Here is a 22,120-nt window from a genome sequence, read left to right as displayed (position 1 = left end):
GGAATTCCCCGAAAAGGGTGGCCATATAAAAAATAGTAAAATTATATAATAATTATTATTATTAACCAACAACCAAATCAGTTTGATAGATAAAAAAGTGTATTGCAGATATAAAAGAATACGTCTCAAGTTATGTCTTTATCAACACAAAGAGAGAGATTTCCAAAAAGAGTGAGGTATACCGTCGTAAAAAACGTCTACCATCTAAGTTCACTGAGGGATAGCAACAAAATATTAATAAATATATAAATTAATCATGCATACTTAGTTTAATTTTGGTAGAACAGTCATTATCTAATATTGTTAATAATTAATGAATAAATAATTTTCAAGAATGAATATCATAAGAGCATTGTGATAATGTGTTCTAAAAGTAACATCAGAATGGTTTATTATTTAAAATTCAAATGTAGCCATGTCGGAAAATTAAAGTATATTGTACTTATGTTAATTATGACGACGGACCCTGGCTGTCGCGTTGGTTTATAAATGACCCTTGGGCGAGATATCCTTTGCCAGGATACTTTTATATGGAAGAGGAGAAAGTTTACATAGTAAGTTTACATAGTTTCATTGATTTGACTAATACAACATTTTGTATGATATTTATGTATATATGCGAAACTACCTAACACCACAGACTTTGTACCATCAAACGTTATATAGTCTAATAAAAATTCAATGGTCGCTTTAATTGATAATCTAACATTGTATTAATTATCAGTTCCCTAATACACTACAAGAATTTATAAATAATTTATAACAATTATATACATATGGAGGAACAGGTGTTTTTGTTTACACAGTGGTTTGTATGGGAAAAGAAAATTATTGATTTTTTTGGACATCTCAGCTTACATATTCCTACGGCATACGCCTCACCCAAATATATCTATAACGGATGTATCATAATCAGCAAGCAGGCGGGTTGTCAATCGCAATATGGTATAAGCAGTACGCAGAAGACGCAGCTGCTCATCCTCTGGTAGCTTGTTTGTGAGCAGGGGCTATGTAACTAATGCACAAAATGTGAATTATATAACATTATAACCCAGGAATCGAACACGTGACCTATCATCGCAAGTTTCACACCACTGGGCTACTATTGATTTCATAATTTTCTTCATAACAATAATTTTCACGCGATAAGAACCTTCAAAAGCCTTAACGATTATATGAAATATACATATGGCGATTAATTTTTAGTGTGACTTCACAATTGCCTCTCAATAAATTATTAATTATGTAGTATTTACGGGTCAAAATTTAAAATCTTATATGACAAAATAGTGCTGTGCGGATAATTTATAATTCATAAGGGTATTCCTTAAGACATTTAAGAAAAATATTATTCTAAAGGTTGCTTCGCAAAACAAAAACAGTCACAGGCACATGATAAAAACAATATTTGTACATGTAGATTCGTAATGCCTAAATTTCGTCTTGAAAAAGTTAGCAAATACTTCATGGGTCTGAGTGTACGCATTTATAATAAAAATCCATAAGAAATCTTAGAGAGGAAAGTCTCAGTTTTTAATCTAACATTAAGATTAGGTTATTGAATTAGAATTTAGCTTTTAGTCGATCGAAATTTGTGTAACTTTGTTTGTTGACTCATTTATTTGATGGATATTATAATGTACGTATAAAAGTTGGCTAAACTTCATTTAAAAGAACAACGGTTGAGTTTTTGACTGGCTCTTTACAACAGATCAGCGTTCCGAGGCAGTGGTATCTTACTACTATAATATATACATATATAATTACATATTATATGTAGTATGTTAGTCATATTATATGCTAGTATATATTATAAAATTTAAACCTTATAATTATAATATATACTACTATAATTACAATGTTAAAATAATTGACTATTCAAATGCTCTTGTGTAATGTCTACTTGAATAAAAATATTTTCAATTTAAATTTTTGAAATTGTAACTATAAGTTTTGTCACTTCGTTGATTACAATTTAGACTTTAACCTTCTAAGTCTTGGTTTTTATAGTTGATTAAATGTTTATTTTATAATACTCCGGTATGCGGTATGTCTTGGATGTTTTTCCTTCACCTTTAGCAGTATACACTCATTATATAATCACTGATATATATATATATATATATATATAGATGGACCGACGACATAGTTAAGGTTGTATGAAGTCGCCGGATGCGAATAGCGCAGGACCGGTCAGCATGCGAACTTCGCGAGGCTTATGTCTTGTAATAGGTGTCCACATTATAACTTTGCGCCATCACAACTAACTTCTAGTGCAAAACAATTTTGGAAAATCTTCTTAGATGTAATGCCCTGAGACACCCTTCAGCTCAGACATTTGAAACAATAATTCTTTCTATTTATTTAATGGAATCAAGTGTTATTTTACGGAAGTCCATCCTAACTAAGAGTTTTCAGTTTCAGAGACTCTGTGTTTGGCACTAATCGGTGTAACATTGCTCCTGAGGATGCCCCGTGGAGGGGTGAAGCACGTGTTTAGTGATTTAGTGCTTGTAGTTGTGTAATTCGCATTGTTTGCCACATGTGCATATTTCTGCGGGCAGGCGGGCGGTGCACTTTATTGCACGACTGCGACTGCATGTGCGGAAGTAGCTATATATTGGTCCTTTTCTTACTTAATAATTCTTTCTTTTTCGTGGCCACACAGACTATGTTTATTATAAACTTTAAACAATTACGCGATTTTATAACGCGGTCACTGTATTCGTTCATGTGTTCTTTCTGTTTTAATTTTATTTAATATCTCTAATGTCACATATCTATCTTTACCACACATTGTTGTACAAGAAACATATATGAATAATAGTGTCACCATGAATTGTACCGTGTATGAATAATTGAGAATTTCCAAGTCACCTCGTGAATCGACCAAACAGCTTTACAATTTCACCACAGTTACTTAACGATATATAATTTCAAGACGGTATACTTCGGTGTTCCGGGGATATTTCCATTAATCTCTCACAGCACCAGAGTTGGTTGCGTGTATTGGGAGCTGTGACGTCATCAAACTCGTACGACGTATTAAAACTTATGGTTATCACATTGATGTCGCCAACTATTGACATTTCTCGAATGATTAGACGTATAATTTCATTTTTTTTTATTTGTCCTATTCCTGAAATATGCGCTAGCTGTACTGTACCATATATAAGCCAGTTTCCGTGCTAAAATATAAATAAACATGTGATTTAAAATGAAAAATATCAAGAATAAAAACAGTAAATGTAATAAATAACAGGAATAAAGTATGTAATTTTTTCTTTGTTAAAGTAGACATAGATATAGGAAAAAAGGCTTGTAGTTGACCCAGAGAGCAATGGAGATGGCTACGGACGAAGTTTCGCTTAGAGTTCGAATCAACAACAAAGAGATCTGCAGAAAAACCAAAGTCACCGACGTAGCTCGAAGAATTGCTCTCCTGAAGTGAAAAGTATGCCACGCACTATGTTACGCTATCCGTGCCAGACTTGCCCGGCGATGATTATTGCCTAATACTGCTATCGAGCGTGGTTTAGACATGATCGGACCAGCGCATGTGGCTGAAGCCTTTTCATAATCCATCCCCACTTTTCCGATGATTGGGAATTTTTCCAAGTTGTAACGGCTTTTCCACGAAAATCCGCATTGTTCATATAGTTGAACTGCTAGTGGACAATCCTGCCTTGGTAATTGTTGAATAAATATTCTTGCAACGTGAAGTAAAAGCTTTATAAAAATCGCTTTACTGTGCGCTCGCCGCTAACAGTATGGCTGTACCCTAACGTGCCCTGGAACTGCAGTGGCACCCCGAGTTCAGGACGGGAGAACTCGTAGCGCCGTACGGCATTTGAGGTTGTGCGACCGCCAGCAACGCTTGCTTCACTCTAAGGTACGTATAACACTTAGAATTCGATAACGAAATAATTTATAAAATAAAAAAAAAAACAATCAAATATTTCGTTATCAAAAAAGCTTATTTTTAATTTTTATTAATGTTTACGAATTAAAATTAAAAAATATGTAATTCTTTGCACAAACTTATTAAAGTTATTATAAAAAAAATCAGTTGTAATGCAATAATGAAATACATATTGTAATTTTATTTTAACTTACGTTTCTTGTAAATTTCCTTTAAAAAAATTAAATAAATCCTCAAGAGTGTTTGATATTTTTAAATTGGTTATAAAATTCTAAAATTAAGTTTTAATGGATATTGTTAAAAGTTATACGGTGCACGGTTGTTACAACTTAAATACATTAAAAGTCACGTCCGCCGGAACTTAAAGTTAGAGTAACATATTGTTGATTTTTGTCGAGTGTCGGCAACTTAGCCGTTTGCAAGTTCGCCTCTCGTATTCTAAGTATTAAGTGCCTTAAAAATTCTTAACATACGAACTTTCAGAAAGCTTTTATCTTTGCTCGTCTTTTTAATCTAACATTATTTCTGTCTTGTGTTTCGATTTCTTTTATTACTTGTTTTGTGTATTATTTACTTTTATAATAAACTTGTTACGTTAAATATGTTAATAGAATATATCACTATTATTTACTGACAGTCGAAAAGTTATTAATAATACACACAACTAATTCCGGTGTTTTTCTGAAATATTTAGCAAAATAAATTCAACCAAAATTTTTTGTACCAGAGTATAATCGGATGAATTTGAAGTACGCGATTTTAAAAATGCGTATATATAGAATAGATATAGTATAGAAGATGCGTAGATATAGTATAGAAGGACATATAGCTCTTTCATAGAGCTATTAAAAGTCCTAATGGTTTTATAAAAAATCGAGGCGATATACGGCATAATTTATATTTAATCTTATTAATTTTAATGTTATGTCAAACTGATTAATATTTTTTTTTAAAAACTAATTGTTTTTTATGATTAACAAAACCGAATTTTTAAGAAACATGAGATAAAAAAATCACAAACTATCAAATATTTTTATTTAACCTCTTTTGTTTTCTTTCTTTTTTAAATACCAGCGACAAACGATGTCCTGCTTTAGTTATGAATACTCAATTGTAACCTCAATAAATAAAATAAGTTATTTCAAAAACAGTATTTATTGTTATGCTTTTTAATACAATACATTATTAGTTCTTTTTCCTAGTATATTATTATATAATTCTTTTCCAACACGGGAACAAGCGACATATAATTACTATATGAAAAATAATAAGCTTTGTTTTCGTTTGCTTTTTTATTGACATTGCAAACATAAGCCGCAATAGCAATCGTAATTATTGTTCGTAAGAATCTTTAACAAAGTAATAAGAAACAAAAAAGGTGAATAGCAACGGTATTCGTTTTGAAATTAGGGCGTGGCAAAGGAAATAATGTTTCACTATTTTTATTTTTATAAATTACAGTTAACATTGTCCATTTAGTCTAATTGTCGAGAAATTTTAGAACGCAATAATTTCAGCTTATCCTGAATGAATGCGCGACTTAAACCTAATTAATTTTAGTTGGTTCTATATAATATGATTGGTTATAGTTGTAAAATCTTAAAGTATTTTTACCTATTTCTAATCATCTATACTTTGATCACTTTAAAATATGTAATATAAATTTGTTTTTTATATCGTAATGCGACGGACTAATAAATTCTGGAAGCACAAAGACGACAAGGACAAATAGTAATCTCAAATTCAATATGTAATATATTCATACTTTGAAAATAATTTGTCTAACTATATTATTATTACATTATTTATTGATTCTGGAATCATTTGTACCACATATTAATTGACATTAAATGAGTTGTACATTCGCTCTTTTAAAGTTTTTAAACCCATAACCATCGTGTGTAAAATCAACCTGTGCATTGTACTATTCTTCGATGCAATTCATCCTTCTTACTTTAACTTATAAAAGTTTACAAAGTTCGCGTCGTCTTGATATTTTTCATGAACAGACTACGTTTTTTTTAATACATACTTACGATTTGTTTTAAATTATTTTAAAGTTTTTCGTTTTTATCAGTCATTAATTGAAATAAAGAATCTGTTTTATACCTAATTTAAATAAAAATGTTAGTAATTGTTTCTCCTGCTTGTTATAAATAAATAAATATTTATTAAAATTATAGTTAGTATAAAATGGTAATTCACAGCTATGTAATTCAATAAAACACAATACTATTTAAACTATTAAATAAAAGATTTTTAATTTTTGTTATCGTTGTATTTAAATTTAAGTAATTTGGTGTTAAAATATGAGCTACAAAATTGTAACTTAGTTGTATTTATTAGAATATCCTTCTTTAGACATCCAAAAGTAATTAATAAATCTATGTATAAAACAAAAAAATCCTCCTATCCAATCCTAATTTCCTCGATAACGCCCTTAATTGAGAAACACTTTGATTTAATTCATCTTTACTATAGTTTCATAATTTAGATAATTATTATGAAGAAAAAAAAGACAACTGCGTAGAAATTTGACAAATTGAAGAAAATTACAATAGTCAAACAGAGCAAACTTATAATAGTTATTAACTATTAAAACTTTGCATATTTGACAGTTAGCTATGAACTTCGCGCGTTTGACAGTTGCCAATAACATGAAATTCACACATTATAATTTTATACTGACATAGAACAGGAACATCGGACAGTATTTATCGATCACAAATTTTATTTATTTATTTCACTATTAATCAATAAAAATCTCGCTATGGAATATGTTAGAATTATATTATCTATTGCGATACAACAATCTAATAACTTGAAACGTTATAGAGTATTTCGGAACAGCTTGTTAAAAAACAATTTCTTCGTTTAGACATCGTCGGACAGTATTTCATAATAATTATAACTGTTTTACCATTACCGTACAAATAAGTTAGAGGCACTGCTAAAGAGCGGCCATTAGATGATGGGCCAGTTAGTTGTTACTTTTCAAATTGAAAATATTCATTAAATATGTTGTTCAATTTATTTTAGTTATTACACTAAAATTTTCATTTTAAAATCGTCTTTCAGACATACGCACAACAATTCACACACATTGCGTCTGTTACATGTATTTTTGAGAATCGCGTGACGAATTTGTACCACCATAAAGTTAAACAAACTATTTAACTACGCTAGGAAAATTTGTCTATGACCAGGGGACTTCTATGTAAATTGTATTATTACGTCATGTTACATTCTTCAAGTAATATTTTTCTTTATATTATTATTTAATATCATGTATCTTTCTCTAATATATAATTATATGAACATGAATATATACAAGTTGATTGGAAATAGGGGTGAACCCTTTTAAGCTACTCCATCTATTTCCATATTTCCTGCCTATTAGTGTGGTGGACTATATGGACTAGGCTAGTATGGTATAACATAATAAGAAAAAAGCGTTTTCAAAATTCGAATTATTATAATGATATTAAAATGGATTTACATTTACTTTCTCTCCTTGCAGAATTTGTACAGCAAGAAGTTAATAGCTTATAACATTCCAATAGAAAAAAAACAAATTAAAGTAATATACTTCAGTGTGATCACTCTTTTCTTCAGTAAACATAATTTATCGATAAAATTGGTCGCATATACTAAACGGATCCTAGATATGCAAAGAAAGAAATAGAGTTAAACGTGTCCGTATAATTATTTGTTTCAATTAAATTTAGAACAATAAATAAAATGCGAAAATATTATTAGATGGTACTGGAAATTTCAAATTTTATGCGTTTATTCAATGGGAATATAAAAATTGAATTAGGAGGTCTTGTACAAGCTTAATTAGATATGTATATTTATGTACATATATACATATATATGTATGTACATATATGTATATGTACATAAATACCTCGATATAAGTATTTATACTTGATGTCCGCCGCCCTATTTTTCTTAACAAGTCCATCTATTGGTTGTATGAAAGAGATCGCCGTGTAATAATAATAGGCAATAAAAGAAGTAAAAATGAAAGAAGTATAAACGGTCTATTTTATATAATTTCTATTTTCTTGTGTATTGCTATACAATTAAGAGTTAAATTAATAAATAAGCATAGGCAATATCAGTATCACCTTGACATGAACTTTTACGACCGATTTAAATTAAGAATGACCTCAAGGGATACATAAAATAGAAGAATCGATATAAAGACGAACAAAAATAGTAGGAAAAGGTCTAAAAATTCTAGATCGGAGACACGAACCGGCAAAGGGGTGAAAATTCAGAATAGAACAAAGTGGACAGGTGACCTTGTTAAGATCGTTGGAAGACACTGGACCAGGCCTCTTTCAATCAATTCTAGTGGAAATCCTGAGAAGGCTGCCTATTATGGTGTTACCACCATATTCTAATTAGTTAACCTCTTCACCTAGGAGTAGGGTTGAGGTAGTGGTCGCACGGTCAGTAACGTTAAAAACATTGTTCGGGTTTCGTCATAAATGACACCAATGATTTAAGACTAAGGATGATTTAAGAAAGATATTTGACTAAGGAAATAGTTAAAGAGACTTAGTCAACATTGTAGCGTGCAGAAACAAGACTAAGATAAATAAGAAAATTCGCAAATATTAAATGACATTGTGAAAAGAAAAGCACGGACGACATTGTGTGTGGAATATACAAAAAAATCTCTTCACCTATTCTCATCACCGATGATCAACCATACAAAAAAATCTTTACCATGGTGTATAAATTCGCAAAGGAGCGAAATTAGGATTTTGTTACTTTTTATTTATTCATTCCCATCATGTGCTGTTACAAAAATGTTGCAATAGTTGGCGTATACAGCTTTACAAAAATTTCGTCACAAAAATAATAATAACGTAAATGTACATAAAAAGACGTAAAGTAAAATAAAATATCTGATCATCGTATACAATAATAATAAAATTTATTATATTAACTGTACAATGTCTGAAATTTGGATTAGTTGTAAATAAAAATAAAAATTATTGAAATTTATTTAGCAATCGTAATTCAGTAAAAAGTTCATAACGATAAAATAAAACGAGCAAGTAACATAATGGAATTTATTTTGATGATATTAAGCAAAGAAAGCACTGCGTTTATATTTATTACGCACACAATAGCCTTTATGTGTACCATGTTTAAATATACATAAATGTATGAAGTCCGGCACAGAATGGCTTTATTTCTTAGGGTCTTTATACGACATAAAGTTACATAACATGTAACGACAGTAGAGCACATTAAGCTGTCCCCGGGCAGTCTTCTCTACCGCATTTAAACTTTCTCAAACATTATTTAGAAATCGCTTTAAACTGTAGTTATTTTATTTATTCCCCAAATCTTTTTTAGTTATACTCAGAGAAAATACCTTCGTATATCCACTCTCCTATTACTAATACCTATATATTTGTCTATCAAAGCTATTTGAAAGGCCTACGAAACTGCGATTCTAATCCTTTAAACAATTATCTTAATTTTTAGTACATCTTTCTTGGAATCAATGCTGACTTAAAAATATTTACAATTTGAAGTGCTCTTGCCTATAAGAGCCTTTAAATACGAAATTGCTAATTACCTTAACTTGTCTTGTCTTGTTTCTGCGGGTTGCTTACCGCAACCAAGCGACACTGCGCTCTGCGAATTACTTGATACCTTGATAGAACCTAGTATCTACGGTATTAATACCTAACTGAATGTCAATGCAAGAATAGACATACATTCTCTATTCACTTTTGAATTCTTTTTGCAACAAATAATAATGTATATGTTTTTACTATTTATGTATCGAACAGTGGTAGTCCTGTGGTGATTAGATTGAGAATTGCGATCGGAGGCCACAGGTTCGATTCCCGGGACATACTTCAACGCTTTATGCGTTGTTTATATGACTCTCTGCTCATAAACAAGTTTACAAAGGATTAACAACAGTGTCTTCTGTGTGACATACTGCAATACTGCAATCGATGTGTTTACAGTATATCCCCCATAGATATCTTTGGTTAAGGCCCATATATTGCAGTGGCATTGCCTTGGCCACTGGACAATGATATATGTACATATATTTTCTACATGTTCAACATTTAGGTATGTTTGCTATCTATTCTAAATAATAGATGGCATTAAATATATCTATTTCCTTGTTATTATCATCTATTTACACATTTTCACTTACTTTATTTGTGACGTAGGCGACCACGATCTCCCCTACAGAACATTAAAAACCTACTTAAACTTTTCTCAACCTTTCTTATCTATTACAAACATTGCGCGTTCTGCCATAATTATTATAAATAGTTAAGTGAGTTTTAAAAGATCAAGTATGTATTTTGTAGGCGGTATATATAATACCCTAGAGTATATTAAAGCATGAACAAAGAAGACTTACAGAATAGTGAATTAGATATATAACAGAATTTAAGAAGATTAGTGAAGACTTACAAAAATCCTGTCATAATAATAAAATAACTTCATTAACAAAAATAAAATGGATTTAAATGTAAATATAACCTGTAACCGGAATTAATAGATCGGTGAAGATTTTAATAAAATTTACGTAAGAATAAAAAATAACTTAATTAAGTAAAAAAGGATTTAAAAGTAAATTGAACTTGCAACAGAATTTAAAATGTCAGCGATGATTCCAATAACATTCCTGTTAGAATATAAAATAGCTTCGCTGCGTTTTCACTATTGTAATTTATTTTTCTTTGTAACGAAATATAGTGAAAGGCAAAAACGTGAGACGTGACGCGATAGAGGCGTGAATATGAGAAAAAGCAACTTGATAACGAAAATAAAACGCCGCATATAAAATGGTGTTTCAAAGGAAGGGAAGTTTCTTTTACGAAACAATACATATTTATGAACTAACATTATTGCCTTTGTTGAAGTTACTTGTGCCTATGTTGAATTATTTAAATCTACCAGATTGTAATAACCACTTACTAGTTAAATATAATTTAAGACAATTTTGGAGTTCAAATTTCAACTTTTCTCTAATTATCAGTTTAAAGTATTGAGGTTTACGATCCACACATATATCATTTGAACATTCCAAATTTGATTTACCTTTTGCTATTAACCCTTTCCACTCCATTGTAAAGTATATAGGCGGAGAAAAATAAATAAACATGTATAAGTATTAAATAAACGATATCAATTAGAAGGTACAACTATTTACACACGTAATTCAAAAAATTGCTCGTCTCAAATGGCAGTTGGTGGGGCACAAAGTTCGTGCAATCGAAAGCCGTCGGGTCTGAAAGATTTTTGAATAGCGATCACGAGCTGATGGGCAGGCATGGGTCCAGACCCCTCTCAGGTCGACCGACAACTTAGTTAAGTTCGCAAAAAGTCGCTGGATGAGGGCAGCACAAAAACGGTGGCCATGGCGGTAATTTTCGGGGGACACTTATAAAAGAAGAAGAAAGGTTACAGGGTGAATAATAATAGATATAAAAGCCGGCTTTTAAAGATCAATGCATAGTTCATATGACAGTAAAATTCTAAAAATTTTTACACTTATTTCCAATCAAACAATATCATCAAGTGATCATTCTGAAAAATGTTATACCAACTTACTTTTTCTATTGAAATGGAATAGGTCAATAACTTTTGGTAGTACAATTTCTGCTGAAAAAGAAAGTATGCAATAATTATTTGAATACATAGCAATTCACCCTTTTAAAACGCCTTTCGTTACTTTATAATCAATACGCGTTGTATTATTTCTGAAACCATTTGTGGTTAGGCTATACCATAGCACATACATTACATCCTTTTCAAGGTTTCATACTTATAACCAATCATCAGTACACAGGTATATTCAAATATATATTGGTGTCGTAAAATAGAAGTTCTAAAATAAATTATCATATCATAGTCGAAACATATAATCAAGCCGTAAGCTATAATTTCAGGAAACCGCCCTAACGGTCGTTAAGCGTGCCAAATTACCCGCCGATGTTATTATTGCAAAGTCAACTCAGGTCATAAAACCTTCTGAATCATATATCTGATAATATACGCAGTTGTGTAGGAATAAGTCATTTTTTATTTGTTACATGACAAAAAGCTTAAGGAGCCTGTAATAATTAAAAAAAAAGATAATCAAGTTGTTGCAGAATTTTAACATACTTAACAATAAAATATACTTTCTAAATTACCATCCAGTTTTATATCGAATAGTGCAATGTCTATTGTTTAACTTATGTAAATTGAAGTAAATTGTATCTAGGCATCTATTATTTTTTTATTATAAAGTGTTTTATTATCGATTTTTAAATTCGGTTGCAAGCTATAATATCTAGCTATAATAATTATTTGAATCAAAGAAACTGGATTCTTTACTGGAAATCAGTGCTATATTAAGTGACAGGTTGTATTACAGCTGCAGTAAATAAAAAAATAGCAAAAAGACAAAAGAAATAACTGAAAAAATTAAGTCAAAAAAAAAAGTTCCTGTTCCTCCCAAGAAAAAAACAAGGGGTTCCCAATAACAGAGGACATTTATATGAAAAAAGCTGCATTATTGGTAGTAGATTAGTCTTGTAATATATTATCTGTATTGATAAAAGCTTTAAAGCATTTTTAAAATTTCACGCCTGTAACCAAACATCCTGCATATACGGAACTCAAAAAATAGTCGATAACTAAATAAAAAATAATGAACAAAGTCGGATAACAATGCTTCGTTAATAAATGACGCTGAGCTCGGAGCTCTTAAGAATTTCTTTTTTACCCAATTATATTTTTTGAAGCATTCTACCTTTTTATCTGTTCAGATATATTTTGTTCAAAACAAAAATATTTTTAACTAGCTATTATCTAATTAATGGAATCAGGCGTTATTTTGCGGAAGTCCATCTTCAGGAAGAAAAGGACCAATATTTAGCCACTTCCGCACATGCAATGGTAGTCGTGCAACAAAGTGCATCGCCCGCCAGCCCGCTGATAAATGCGCATGCAGCAAACAATGCGAATTCACAACTACCACCGTTAAATCACTCAGCACGTGTTTCACCCCTCCACGGGGCATCTTCAGGAGTTATGTTACACCGATTAGTGCCAAACACATAGCTATTTTTTAATTTTATTTTGACAGCTAAGTTTTAATTATTTTCTCTACTATTAAAGCATTTCCTTACATATATTTATATAGTATCTTAAAGTTAATGAAGACAGGTTTAGTTAACACATCACATCTTCGTCTTGAATTTTTTTAAAAAAAAAAGCATCGCGCCCATAAACCATTGCAAGGTATACCTTGGTCTCTCGCCAAAGGTATCTTAAAAATAATAGAAAAAATTTAAAGTAAAAAATTAAATGAAAATTAAAACAAAGGTAAAGAAATAAAAATAAAACGAAATTAAAACGTAACGTTATATTCTGGAGATGAACGAGAAATAAGGCAAGCGATGTTAAAAATGAAAATAAAGTATGGAAAAAAATGATATAAAATAACAAAATGATAAGCGAAAGACATTGTAAAGGATAAAACAGGAGTTATAACATAAAATAATTTGAAAAAGTTATTTAGAAAAGTGTTGTCTCTGTCTACCAACGATATTAGGAGCACAAGAGGTCTCCAAACACGAGGGCAGGCAAAAATATATTTATTGGGATATATACCTTAATCACCACGCTTGGGAATCAACCTGGGATTCGCGATCTCAGTGGCATTTTGCCGCAGAAGACGCTACTGCACATCAAGTTTGAAATTAGAAAATAATGTATGAATAATATAAGATTTTATTCTGGAAATCAAACCCGTAACCTACAATAGCAAGTCTCAGTCCTCCACCACCGAACTACCATTTATGTATAATACTACCACTATCTAAATAAAATAATTAATATAAATTAATAAATTATTTTATTGTAGTCATATAATGTAAACATGTCTGAAAAAATTGTCTTTTTGAAATTTTTTTTTAACAAAGTTAGTTTAATTTGAAAACTCTATATATGATATTGATTACTAATTTATTAACCTATTAGTATGAGAAATTAAGACTCATATGAAATTTGTATGAATGAAAATTAATAAAAAAAAATTCCTTTATAAAAGCATTCGCGCGTTCTTTTTCTGCTGTTACATAAAACCATCCACGTGTTATTCTATTATAGCCATACAACAATTTTATTATACCGTGGATATCCCCCATCTTGAAGCCAGTAATGTGAAAGCATAAGTTGGAAATTCCGGAAATTTAAGCACTTCGCAATGAATATTACGATAAAGGCTGAATCACGCTACCATTTGCTTTTAGTAGGCTGTTCGGTTGAGATTAAAATAGAAGTTAAATCATGTGTTAGCTTTAAATGTAACGATAAACATATTCGACCAGAATAAACTACGCATAATTATTTCCTTCGCTAATAAAACATGACTCTTTGTAATTCTGCGATATTTTGGCTAATTTATTGTTGAATAAAGTTAAACAAACAGTAAAAATCTTAAATGTGTTATCAGCACCAACACCCGTTAATTAATAAAAAAAAAAAAAAAAAAACAGCACAATAATAAAAAAACTAAGTTTACACAATTATAGAAATAAAAAAACACATTATTAGCAATTAAAGGCAGAGGAAATTTTTTACTCCGATAATACAACTAATATTATAAATAAATGTCACTTTCTTTTAATTAAATTTAACGTGTTACTCGTATTTTGTGCCGGCGTGTATAAAATTTATTAAAAATAAAAATAAAACACTGGAAGTGTGTTATTCTAACCTACAACACCTATTCAATATTTAATAACTAAACAATAACTTAAATTATAATATTTAATAATTATTACATTGCTTTAAAAAATTTCGATTTCACCATGACTTCATACTTCATATTTCAAGTGGTTGTGTGTAATAGTTTCGAATAGGTTTCTTTCCGAGAACGGTTAAGTCGTAGAATTTGCTCTGTATTTTTTTTCCACTAATTTCAAACAATAGTCACCAAAAAGAACCTGAATACTGACATATCTCATTACCATGTTTGTGATTTGAAATATACACTGAAATTATTAATAACTAAAGGTCGAATCATAGAAATTTCTTTGTAAATTCCTGAAGAATTTAGACAAGAGGAAATATTGTCTAATTCTGAAACAAGCTTCTAAATAAGTATTGGAATTGCCAATGTAAAGAGACCTCGCTTAACGTGCCAAGCTGGTCAACAGCCATGTACCAGTATGGTATCTATTTTCTCTTCTTACAATGCAATGAACCGGACATTCGCACTGTGTCATTGAATGCTAAGAATTTACATTTGGAGTGTGGAGGTGTCCTTATGGGTAAACACTGCTTTTAAAAATTAAAAGCAGTGTATTCGATTCGCACAAAAGTTCGACTTTTTATACATCATGGAACGAAACATTTCAGCTCATAGACGCCCATTGTTAGGCATATATATGCCTTTCTCAAAGATATATTATAATCATCACGCTTGGCAGACAAGTTGGTGATCGTAGTGTAGTAATATGCTACGTAAAGCACGCTGCTGTCCATCCTAAGGAAACTTTTTTGTGTACAAGAGCAATCCTATATATATAATCAATGCACAAAGTGTTATATAAGTTGTATTCTCGGAATCGAATCTGCGACCTACATTCGGAAGCCTCAATACTCTACCGCTAGTATACTAATGCTCAATTATATAATAATGGTAACTAACTTTGGATCAAAAACTGGCAAGATATGAGTCATACGAGTTTTGATAGCCTGTGATGTATTGCGGTCCTATTCTTAAGGCCCAACGGTGGACATGTGGTAAGGCACATGTAAGTATTCTAAATGACAAATAGTACCTATATGTATATAAATAGTTAATACTTATTATATTTACGATTAGATACTTAATTTGATTATATTATTGTTTAAGGTACATTCCTTGTGAATCCAACTAACGGTAAGTAAACATTATTTAATATTTAAACATATTGTTAATAATTTTATTACTTTATTGATGATCCACGTATTTTGTTCAGGTGATACAAACGTCAAACATAGTGGATCATCATTGTTATCATTTCACCCGTAAGACATCTACTGCTGAATGCACGCCTCACCCGTAGAAAGAATAGTATCGTTTCTAATTTACGCAGAACGTAGCTTAGATATAGAGATATTAGTGACAATAATTAAGTATAAATAATATGTCACTTAATTATAATGGGATTAATATATAAATAGACACCTAGGGAATCAATTTTGAATTTCGACTGGAAAATTTGAGAATCATGTTATGGAAAAGAAGTACGTCAAACTATTCCCAAGAGGTCGACCGTCCGTTCTCTAAACGCGAACAACGTGGGCGAACCGAGCTAGGATCCAGATCCATCCTTGGCTCGCCTATAGTCCACGCTGCTTAGACAACATGGACCGCTGCATATACACAACACACATATGCATACACACTACACAGCTCTACTCGGGTAGAGCGGTTTACTACAAGTCCAGTTTCTCTTTTATTTATAAGTCCACGGACCCTTCCGCTCCGTGAACTCAGTTCCGATGAAGCTGTAAAAGCCCCCGGGTTAACAGCATTAACCTTAACCAAAACCAAGCAAGTGCTATCTCAAATAAAACATACGAATTTGTTAAAACGAAGTTTGGGCTTTTAGCACAAAAATATGATTACTCAAATAACAAACCAAAAGTGCAATTACAAAAATTATATAGCAGACGTTTTCCTAAGAAACAGTTTTCCTTTCATAAGAAAACTTTTTGAATTTATTGGCTTAATGCGTAATCTTTCTTAATATAAAGTCTGTAGAACATTTCGATAAAAGAAAATGAGGAACGAGAAACTTTTGTCCGAACGTGAGCAGATTCCAAATTAAGTTATGTAATATACTGTCATACGGATCTTTGTTTGAATATTCCGTATTCATTTAACCTTCCGGTTCATTTCCGCTTCTTTTGTTTAACATCTCTTTCATCGAGTAAATACAATATATTCAATTAACATTTATGAGAATATTTTAATGATTTTCTTAACTTATACACGTACTGTTCAAAGTTAATAACATAGTACAGACTATATTGTAAGAATAGAACTTGATTTTCCCTGGTAATCAAATATACTCAAAGAGTACACAACTAAGGTGAATATATACTACGATTTTGTCCACAAAATAGCTAGGTATGACGTCATAATGAATTTGTATACTTTTTTTTGTTAAATGAAAATATTTTGAATTTGAATTGTATGGCAGTGAAATCTCTTGATACACGTAAGAAAAGGACCAATATTTAGCCACTTCCGCACATGCACTGGTAGTCGTGCAACAAAGTGCACCGCCCGCCAGCCCGCTGATAAATGCGCATGCGGCAAACAATGCGAATTACACAACTGCCACCGTTAAATCGCTCAACACGTGTTTCATCCCTCCACGGGGCATCTTCAGGAGTTATGTTACACCGATTAGTGCCAAACACAGAGTCACTAATGATACACCGCTCAGGTATTTAGGCCTGTCAAAAGCTAACACAGAATCTTTTAAAATTTTGATAAAGTAGGAGTAGGAAAAGTCTGGTTAATAAAGGTGAATGCTAATGCATTTTAAAGAAAGCCTCTTTAAACTTTCGGCATGGGTCGTCAGTTCCGGGTACCGTACTAGACGCATTTCCCTGCAACAAGGGGATCCGGCACCTACACAGTGGATCCTAGGAAAACTGAAGTTGATAGTCAAAGAAAACATATTTTTTAATTCTTAAATAGATAAGCACATACAGTAAATAATAATTGTTATTGAAAAAAAAAAGCTTTATGAGAAAAAGAGGAAGGAGGAAGCAATTAAAAAAGTGAAATTCATTATTGTTACAGATCAAAATGTCGATCTCTGAATTCAGACGGAAGAAGCTGCTCTACGTTTTCAACGTATTCTTTGGTAAATTCTCTTAAATTCATTTCACGATTTTTCGTTTCATTCTTCTGATTTAATATTTTCATTCCCCCTTTCAGATGTTAATCAGAGTGGAACGATCGAACGCAAGGACTTCGAAATCGCAATTGAGGTAATTTATTTCAGATAATAATATTTCAAATTTTCAAATCATTTAGTTTAAATAATTGTTTGATAAATTAACATGGTTGTGACGAAGTTGGTTATTAATTGTTTAGAAAGTGTGCAGTCTTCGCGGATGGAAGCCGGGAGATGCTAAACATTCGGAAACCCACGAGATAATGATCAAGATCTGGGACGGCTTGAGGAAGAGGGCCGATTCTAACAAGGATGGCCAGGTATTCAAATTGTTACGAATTTGATTAACACGTTTAAATAACTTCTTTAAGAATAATAAATGGTGCATCCGACGATTTCAAAGGTAGAAATAGATAATCCAGTATAATATAAGATTTCTCTGCATCAAGAGGTTACTGGTCTTCAAGGTCTGCAAGGTACAACAATGCAAGGAGGAGGAGCTATTGTTATCACAATTTATGGAATTACGATTGTAGGTCGCAGGTTTAATTCCAATGGTACAGTGATTCTTGTATTATTTACAATTTGTATATTAATTATATAAGATTGCTCACAAACAAAGATTCCAGAATATGAACAGCAGCGTCTTCTGCGCACCATATTACCCACACTGCGATCGCCAACCCGCCTGCTAAACATGGCGATTTGGTATATCTCCGCATAGGTATCTTTAGAGAAGGCTTAAGTCTTGCGGTGGATGCATACAAGTTTAAACGACGACCACGACGTTAGCCAACAAATTCGTATAAAGTTTTTCATACGAATAGTTAAGTCATCAACTTCATTGTAATATATCTGATAACGTTTATGTTTGACTTTTAGATTAAAAACGTCTAATCCATAACAATACGACATCTTATCTCGGCATAAATTGTTCCTTTACACATATGGACTCCAAATCTGTTATACATATCTAATAGCCCCATTCGAGGCTCCTATGATAGTACTTTCCTAAAGTTACTACAATTATATTATTATAAGGCTATAATTTAGAGCGATTTTCTATAAAACTTAACATAACAGAACTACCCACAAAGCAACGAGTGAACTTCAGTCACTACAAGGAAAACATTTAATTTACCATCTATAGCCGTACTGTATTATTTTTTACGTATTATTAATAGGTATCGGTGGACGAATGGGTTTCTATGTGGAACGACTACGCTCAGAATCCGTCCGCGGCGTTGAAATGGCAGCAGCTGTACTGCCACTTCATGTTCCAACTCGAGGATGCCAGCGCTGATGGTTCCATTGACTGCGATGAGTTCACCACCGTCTGCTCTTCCTACGGGATCGATCCTCAAGAGTGCAAGCTGGCTTTCAGCAAGATGGCTAAGGTAGGAATCCAAATTCCACATTAGAAAAATCTTAAAAATATTCACTCGCTAATTACATCAAATTACGTAATATAAACTACGTATATAAATAGTCAGGTGCAACATGCTCGCTAGGCACTTCGCACGCTGTAATGCAGATGTTAAGCTGACTTTATTCAGAGCCTACTGTCAAAGCTTCTACACATGTCACCTCTGGATGAATTATACGAAGGCCTCGTTCAAATGTATTCGAGTACTGTATAATGCTTTTCGTATAATTATGAAATGAACTGCAGTAGTAATAGCATTTTAATTGTGGTAGCGCGTGATGTGTACGAAAGCGTGCAAGAGTATTAATGGCAAATAACCACGACCATTTATGTTATTTATTATTCAATGGTGTAACATTATTTTGTATTTATTTTTAACTAGATCTATTTTTATTTTTATTGTAATTATAATTCTGATTATAATTTAAATAATAAAAGTACAGTCATAGGAAGCTTCTTGAAATAAAAAACTATTTATTTTATTTATAATGAAGTATAAAATGGTTATAAAATTTAAATAAACCAGTACCGATTAAGTAATTAGCTATATCTAGTGTGTACGTTGTTATAAAGAATAATGTTATTTCTTTATCGAAGGAAATACTTCGGCACATTTAAAACAATAAATTTTGATAATTTAATGGTAAGATTTATAATATAATTAGCACACAGTGAAGATATACTTATAAACTAACCAAAGTCACAAAGGCTTAATTATAAAGACTCTTTAAAGTGTGAATTCATTATGATATGCCGTCGTCTGCAGTTTCATCTCGGCTCTCCATTTTATATTCGATCTTTTAAAAATAGATTCTACGTGGACGACTTTCCAACTAGTTTGAATTAAGTTGTTACGGAAAATTGCTTCAAATCCCTTTACATGTTCAAAGTTAAATTTATTCTATTTTTATGATAAAGTCGAAAGTATTACCAATTTGAAAACTAATTTTTACAATATTCAGATGAGTTTTCTAACAATCGTGTATCTCTGAGAACAATTCTTTTAAATTTTTAAAAATAATACTGGCTGTATTACTTTTATTTTTTTGTTGTAGCTTTTGTTTTTATTATAGTTTATTTTTTTTTAGTTAGCTTATAGTTCGAAAAATTGTTACAATTGTTCCTAATTATACAATAAACAAAAGTTTCGTACGCATCAATTGTTAACGCATGTATGCATGCATGTAAATATAAGATTTACTCTAATAATTTATGTATACACATGGATGTATCTTTTTGTGTTAACTTTTTTGTCCTTGTAAAATACACAGAACGTCAATTTCTAAACTAGACTAACCCGTCGTCGTAATCACAATAAATATGTTTGATTTTAGGTTGATTATTTATCATCTCGATTTACATCAATTACTTATGAGTTGATATCCAAACGATAAATAAATAAATAATATTGATCTATAGGAAACAATACACAAACTTTGCACTTAATTTTTTTAACTTCGTCAATGTGATCATGGTATTTACGCTCGAATTAGGACTTTCTTATTTAATATTCTCTTGAATGCAATCAAAATTTATGAAGTATTTTGGACATAAATAACAACGAAGGCTTCAAAGGCTTTTTCTTCTAGGTTTTATTGTAAGCAAAAATAAACCGAAAAATTTCATCTGAATTCCCGAAAAGTCTATAAGATAGGAATCTCGTCATTTCTTTATAGCGAGTATGTTCTTATTTAGGACTTTGTTACAGGGCAAGGCAAATGTGTCTTGGGAAGAATTTCAAGAGTTGTGGAAGGAGTACTTCTCCACCGAAGATCCCAATGCTGCAGGCAACTTCATATTTGGCAGGACCAGCTTCTAAGGTCGAGCACAGTCAGCATAGACCATCTAACTATTTAAAGTATATTTAAATGTGACATACAGAAGATCAAACCGTCTCATATATCTCATTCTATGATGTAATTTTTTTGATTCGGCTTACGAGGTATTTTGAGCTTGATATCAGGATGGGATTTTATGACGGATTTCATTCAAATTTCTTCGGTAGAAACGTGAACGCCTGGTACTTTTTGTGTCAAATAAATATCTCTGTGTCGTCACGAAGTTTTCTTAGTCGATCAATAGATGTATGTAACTTTAAATATCAATTTTAAAATATTCAAAGCTCAAATCTTTCTTGTAACTAACTTCTCTTTAGACTCGCTCCGTTGTAACAACGAATGAATTGTTCTCTTTCTAATATTTATATTAATAGCATATCTCTAGTCATACATAGATGTAATACTATTGTATTTGAGCATTATTAATTTTGTTGTATACTTTAGTAATCTTATATTAGTTTAAGAGCCTTTCAAAAATTTTACTTTATTACTTAGACCAAAACCAACTGCCAGAGTTTAATAAATTACGAGTAATATTTATTCTAATCAATCGAACGTGTATTGTTAGAATGTTATTGTTTATTTTACTTCAACATTCCATTAATAAAAATTTCATGTTCTACTGCTACTCTATAGATGTTATAGAAATCGATTTATTGTATGTAAATAATAAATTGACTTTACGTCTACACGTTTTTTTTTTATTTTATACCTTATAACAATGACTTAAAAATAAATTTTCGTTGCGTTACTAATCAATATGAAGATGAATCATATTCATAAAAGCAATTTAAAGAATAGGTCGTAACCAATTTATGACTTAAAAATCGAATTAAAGTTATCGATTTTTTAGTTGTTCCTAATTTAAACTGCCAGAAATTATTGGCTGTCGAATTGCAAAATAAAAAATAAATTTATGTAAAATATTTCATTGATAATTTGTTATCATTAGATTTGAAATCAATGAACTAATTTTATG

At 31.1% G+C, this 22,120-nt stretch overlaps 1 protein-coding gene across 1 annotated transcript; it reads left to right on the top strand.

Annotated features, from left to right (window-relative positions):
- The first annotated feature begins 3,825 nt into the window (after positions 1–3,825).
- Positions 3,826–21,661, top strand: Scp2 (Sarcoplasmic calcium-binding protein 2). The gene is made up of 7 exons (XM_068767632.1): positions 3,826–3,892; positions 15,834–15,860; positions 17,781–17,844; positions 17,919–17,971; positions 18,078–18,197; positions 19,062–19,274; positions 21,012–21,661. Exons 3-7 carry the CDS (start codon positions 17,787–17,789, stop codon positions 21,120–21,122), a joined length of 555 nt encoding a protein of 184 aa, XP_068623733.1. The 5' UTR covers positions 3,826–3,892; positions 15,834–15,860; positions 17,781–17,786; the 3' UTR covers positions 21,123–21,661.
- Positions 21,662–22,120: the final 459 nt, after the last annotated feature.

Source organism: Battus philenor, unplaced genomic scaffold (genome assembly GCF_028537555.1).
Source record: "Battus philenor isolate CCGP_79_NKW_IND1 unplaced genomic scaffold, ilBatPhil1.0.hap1 SCAF_10, whole genome shotgun sequence".
Taxonomy (NCBI): domain Eukaryota; kingdom Metazoa; phylum Arthropoda; class Insecta; order Lepidoptera; family Papilionidae; genus Battus; species Battus philenor.
The sequence above is the reverse complement of the archived record's forward strand: the minus strand, read 5'-3'. Positions and strand labels throughout refer to the sequence as shown.

Excerpts from the sequence above, each read along its gene's own strand:
- Scp2 (XM_068767632.1), top strand. The coding sequence starts at position 17,787 with ATGTCGATCTCTGAATTCAGACGGAAGAAGCTGCTCTACGTTTTCAAC. Across the intron at positions 17,845-17,918 it reads CGTTTTCAACGTATTCTTTG|ATGTTAATCAGAGTGGAACG; the intron begins GTAAATTCTCTT and ends TCCCCCTTTCAG. Across the intron at positions 17,972-18,077 it reads ACTTCGAAATCGCAATTGAG|AAAGTGTGCAGTCTTCGCGG; the intron begins GTAATTTATTTC and ends TTAATTGTTTAG.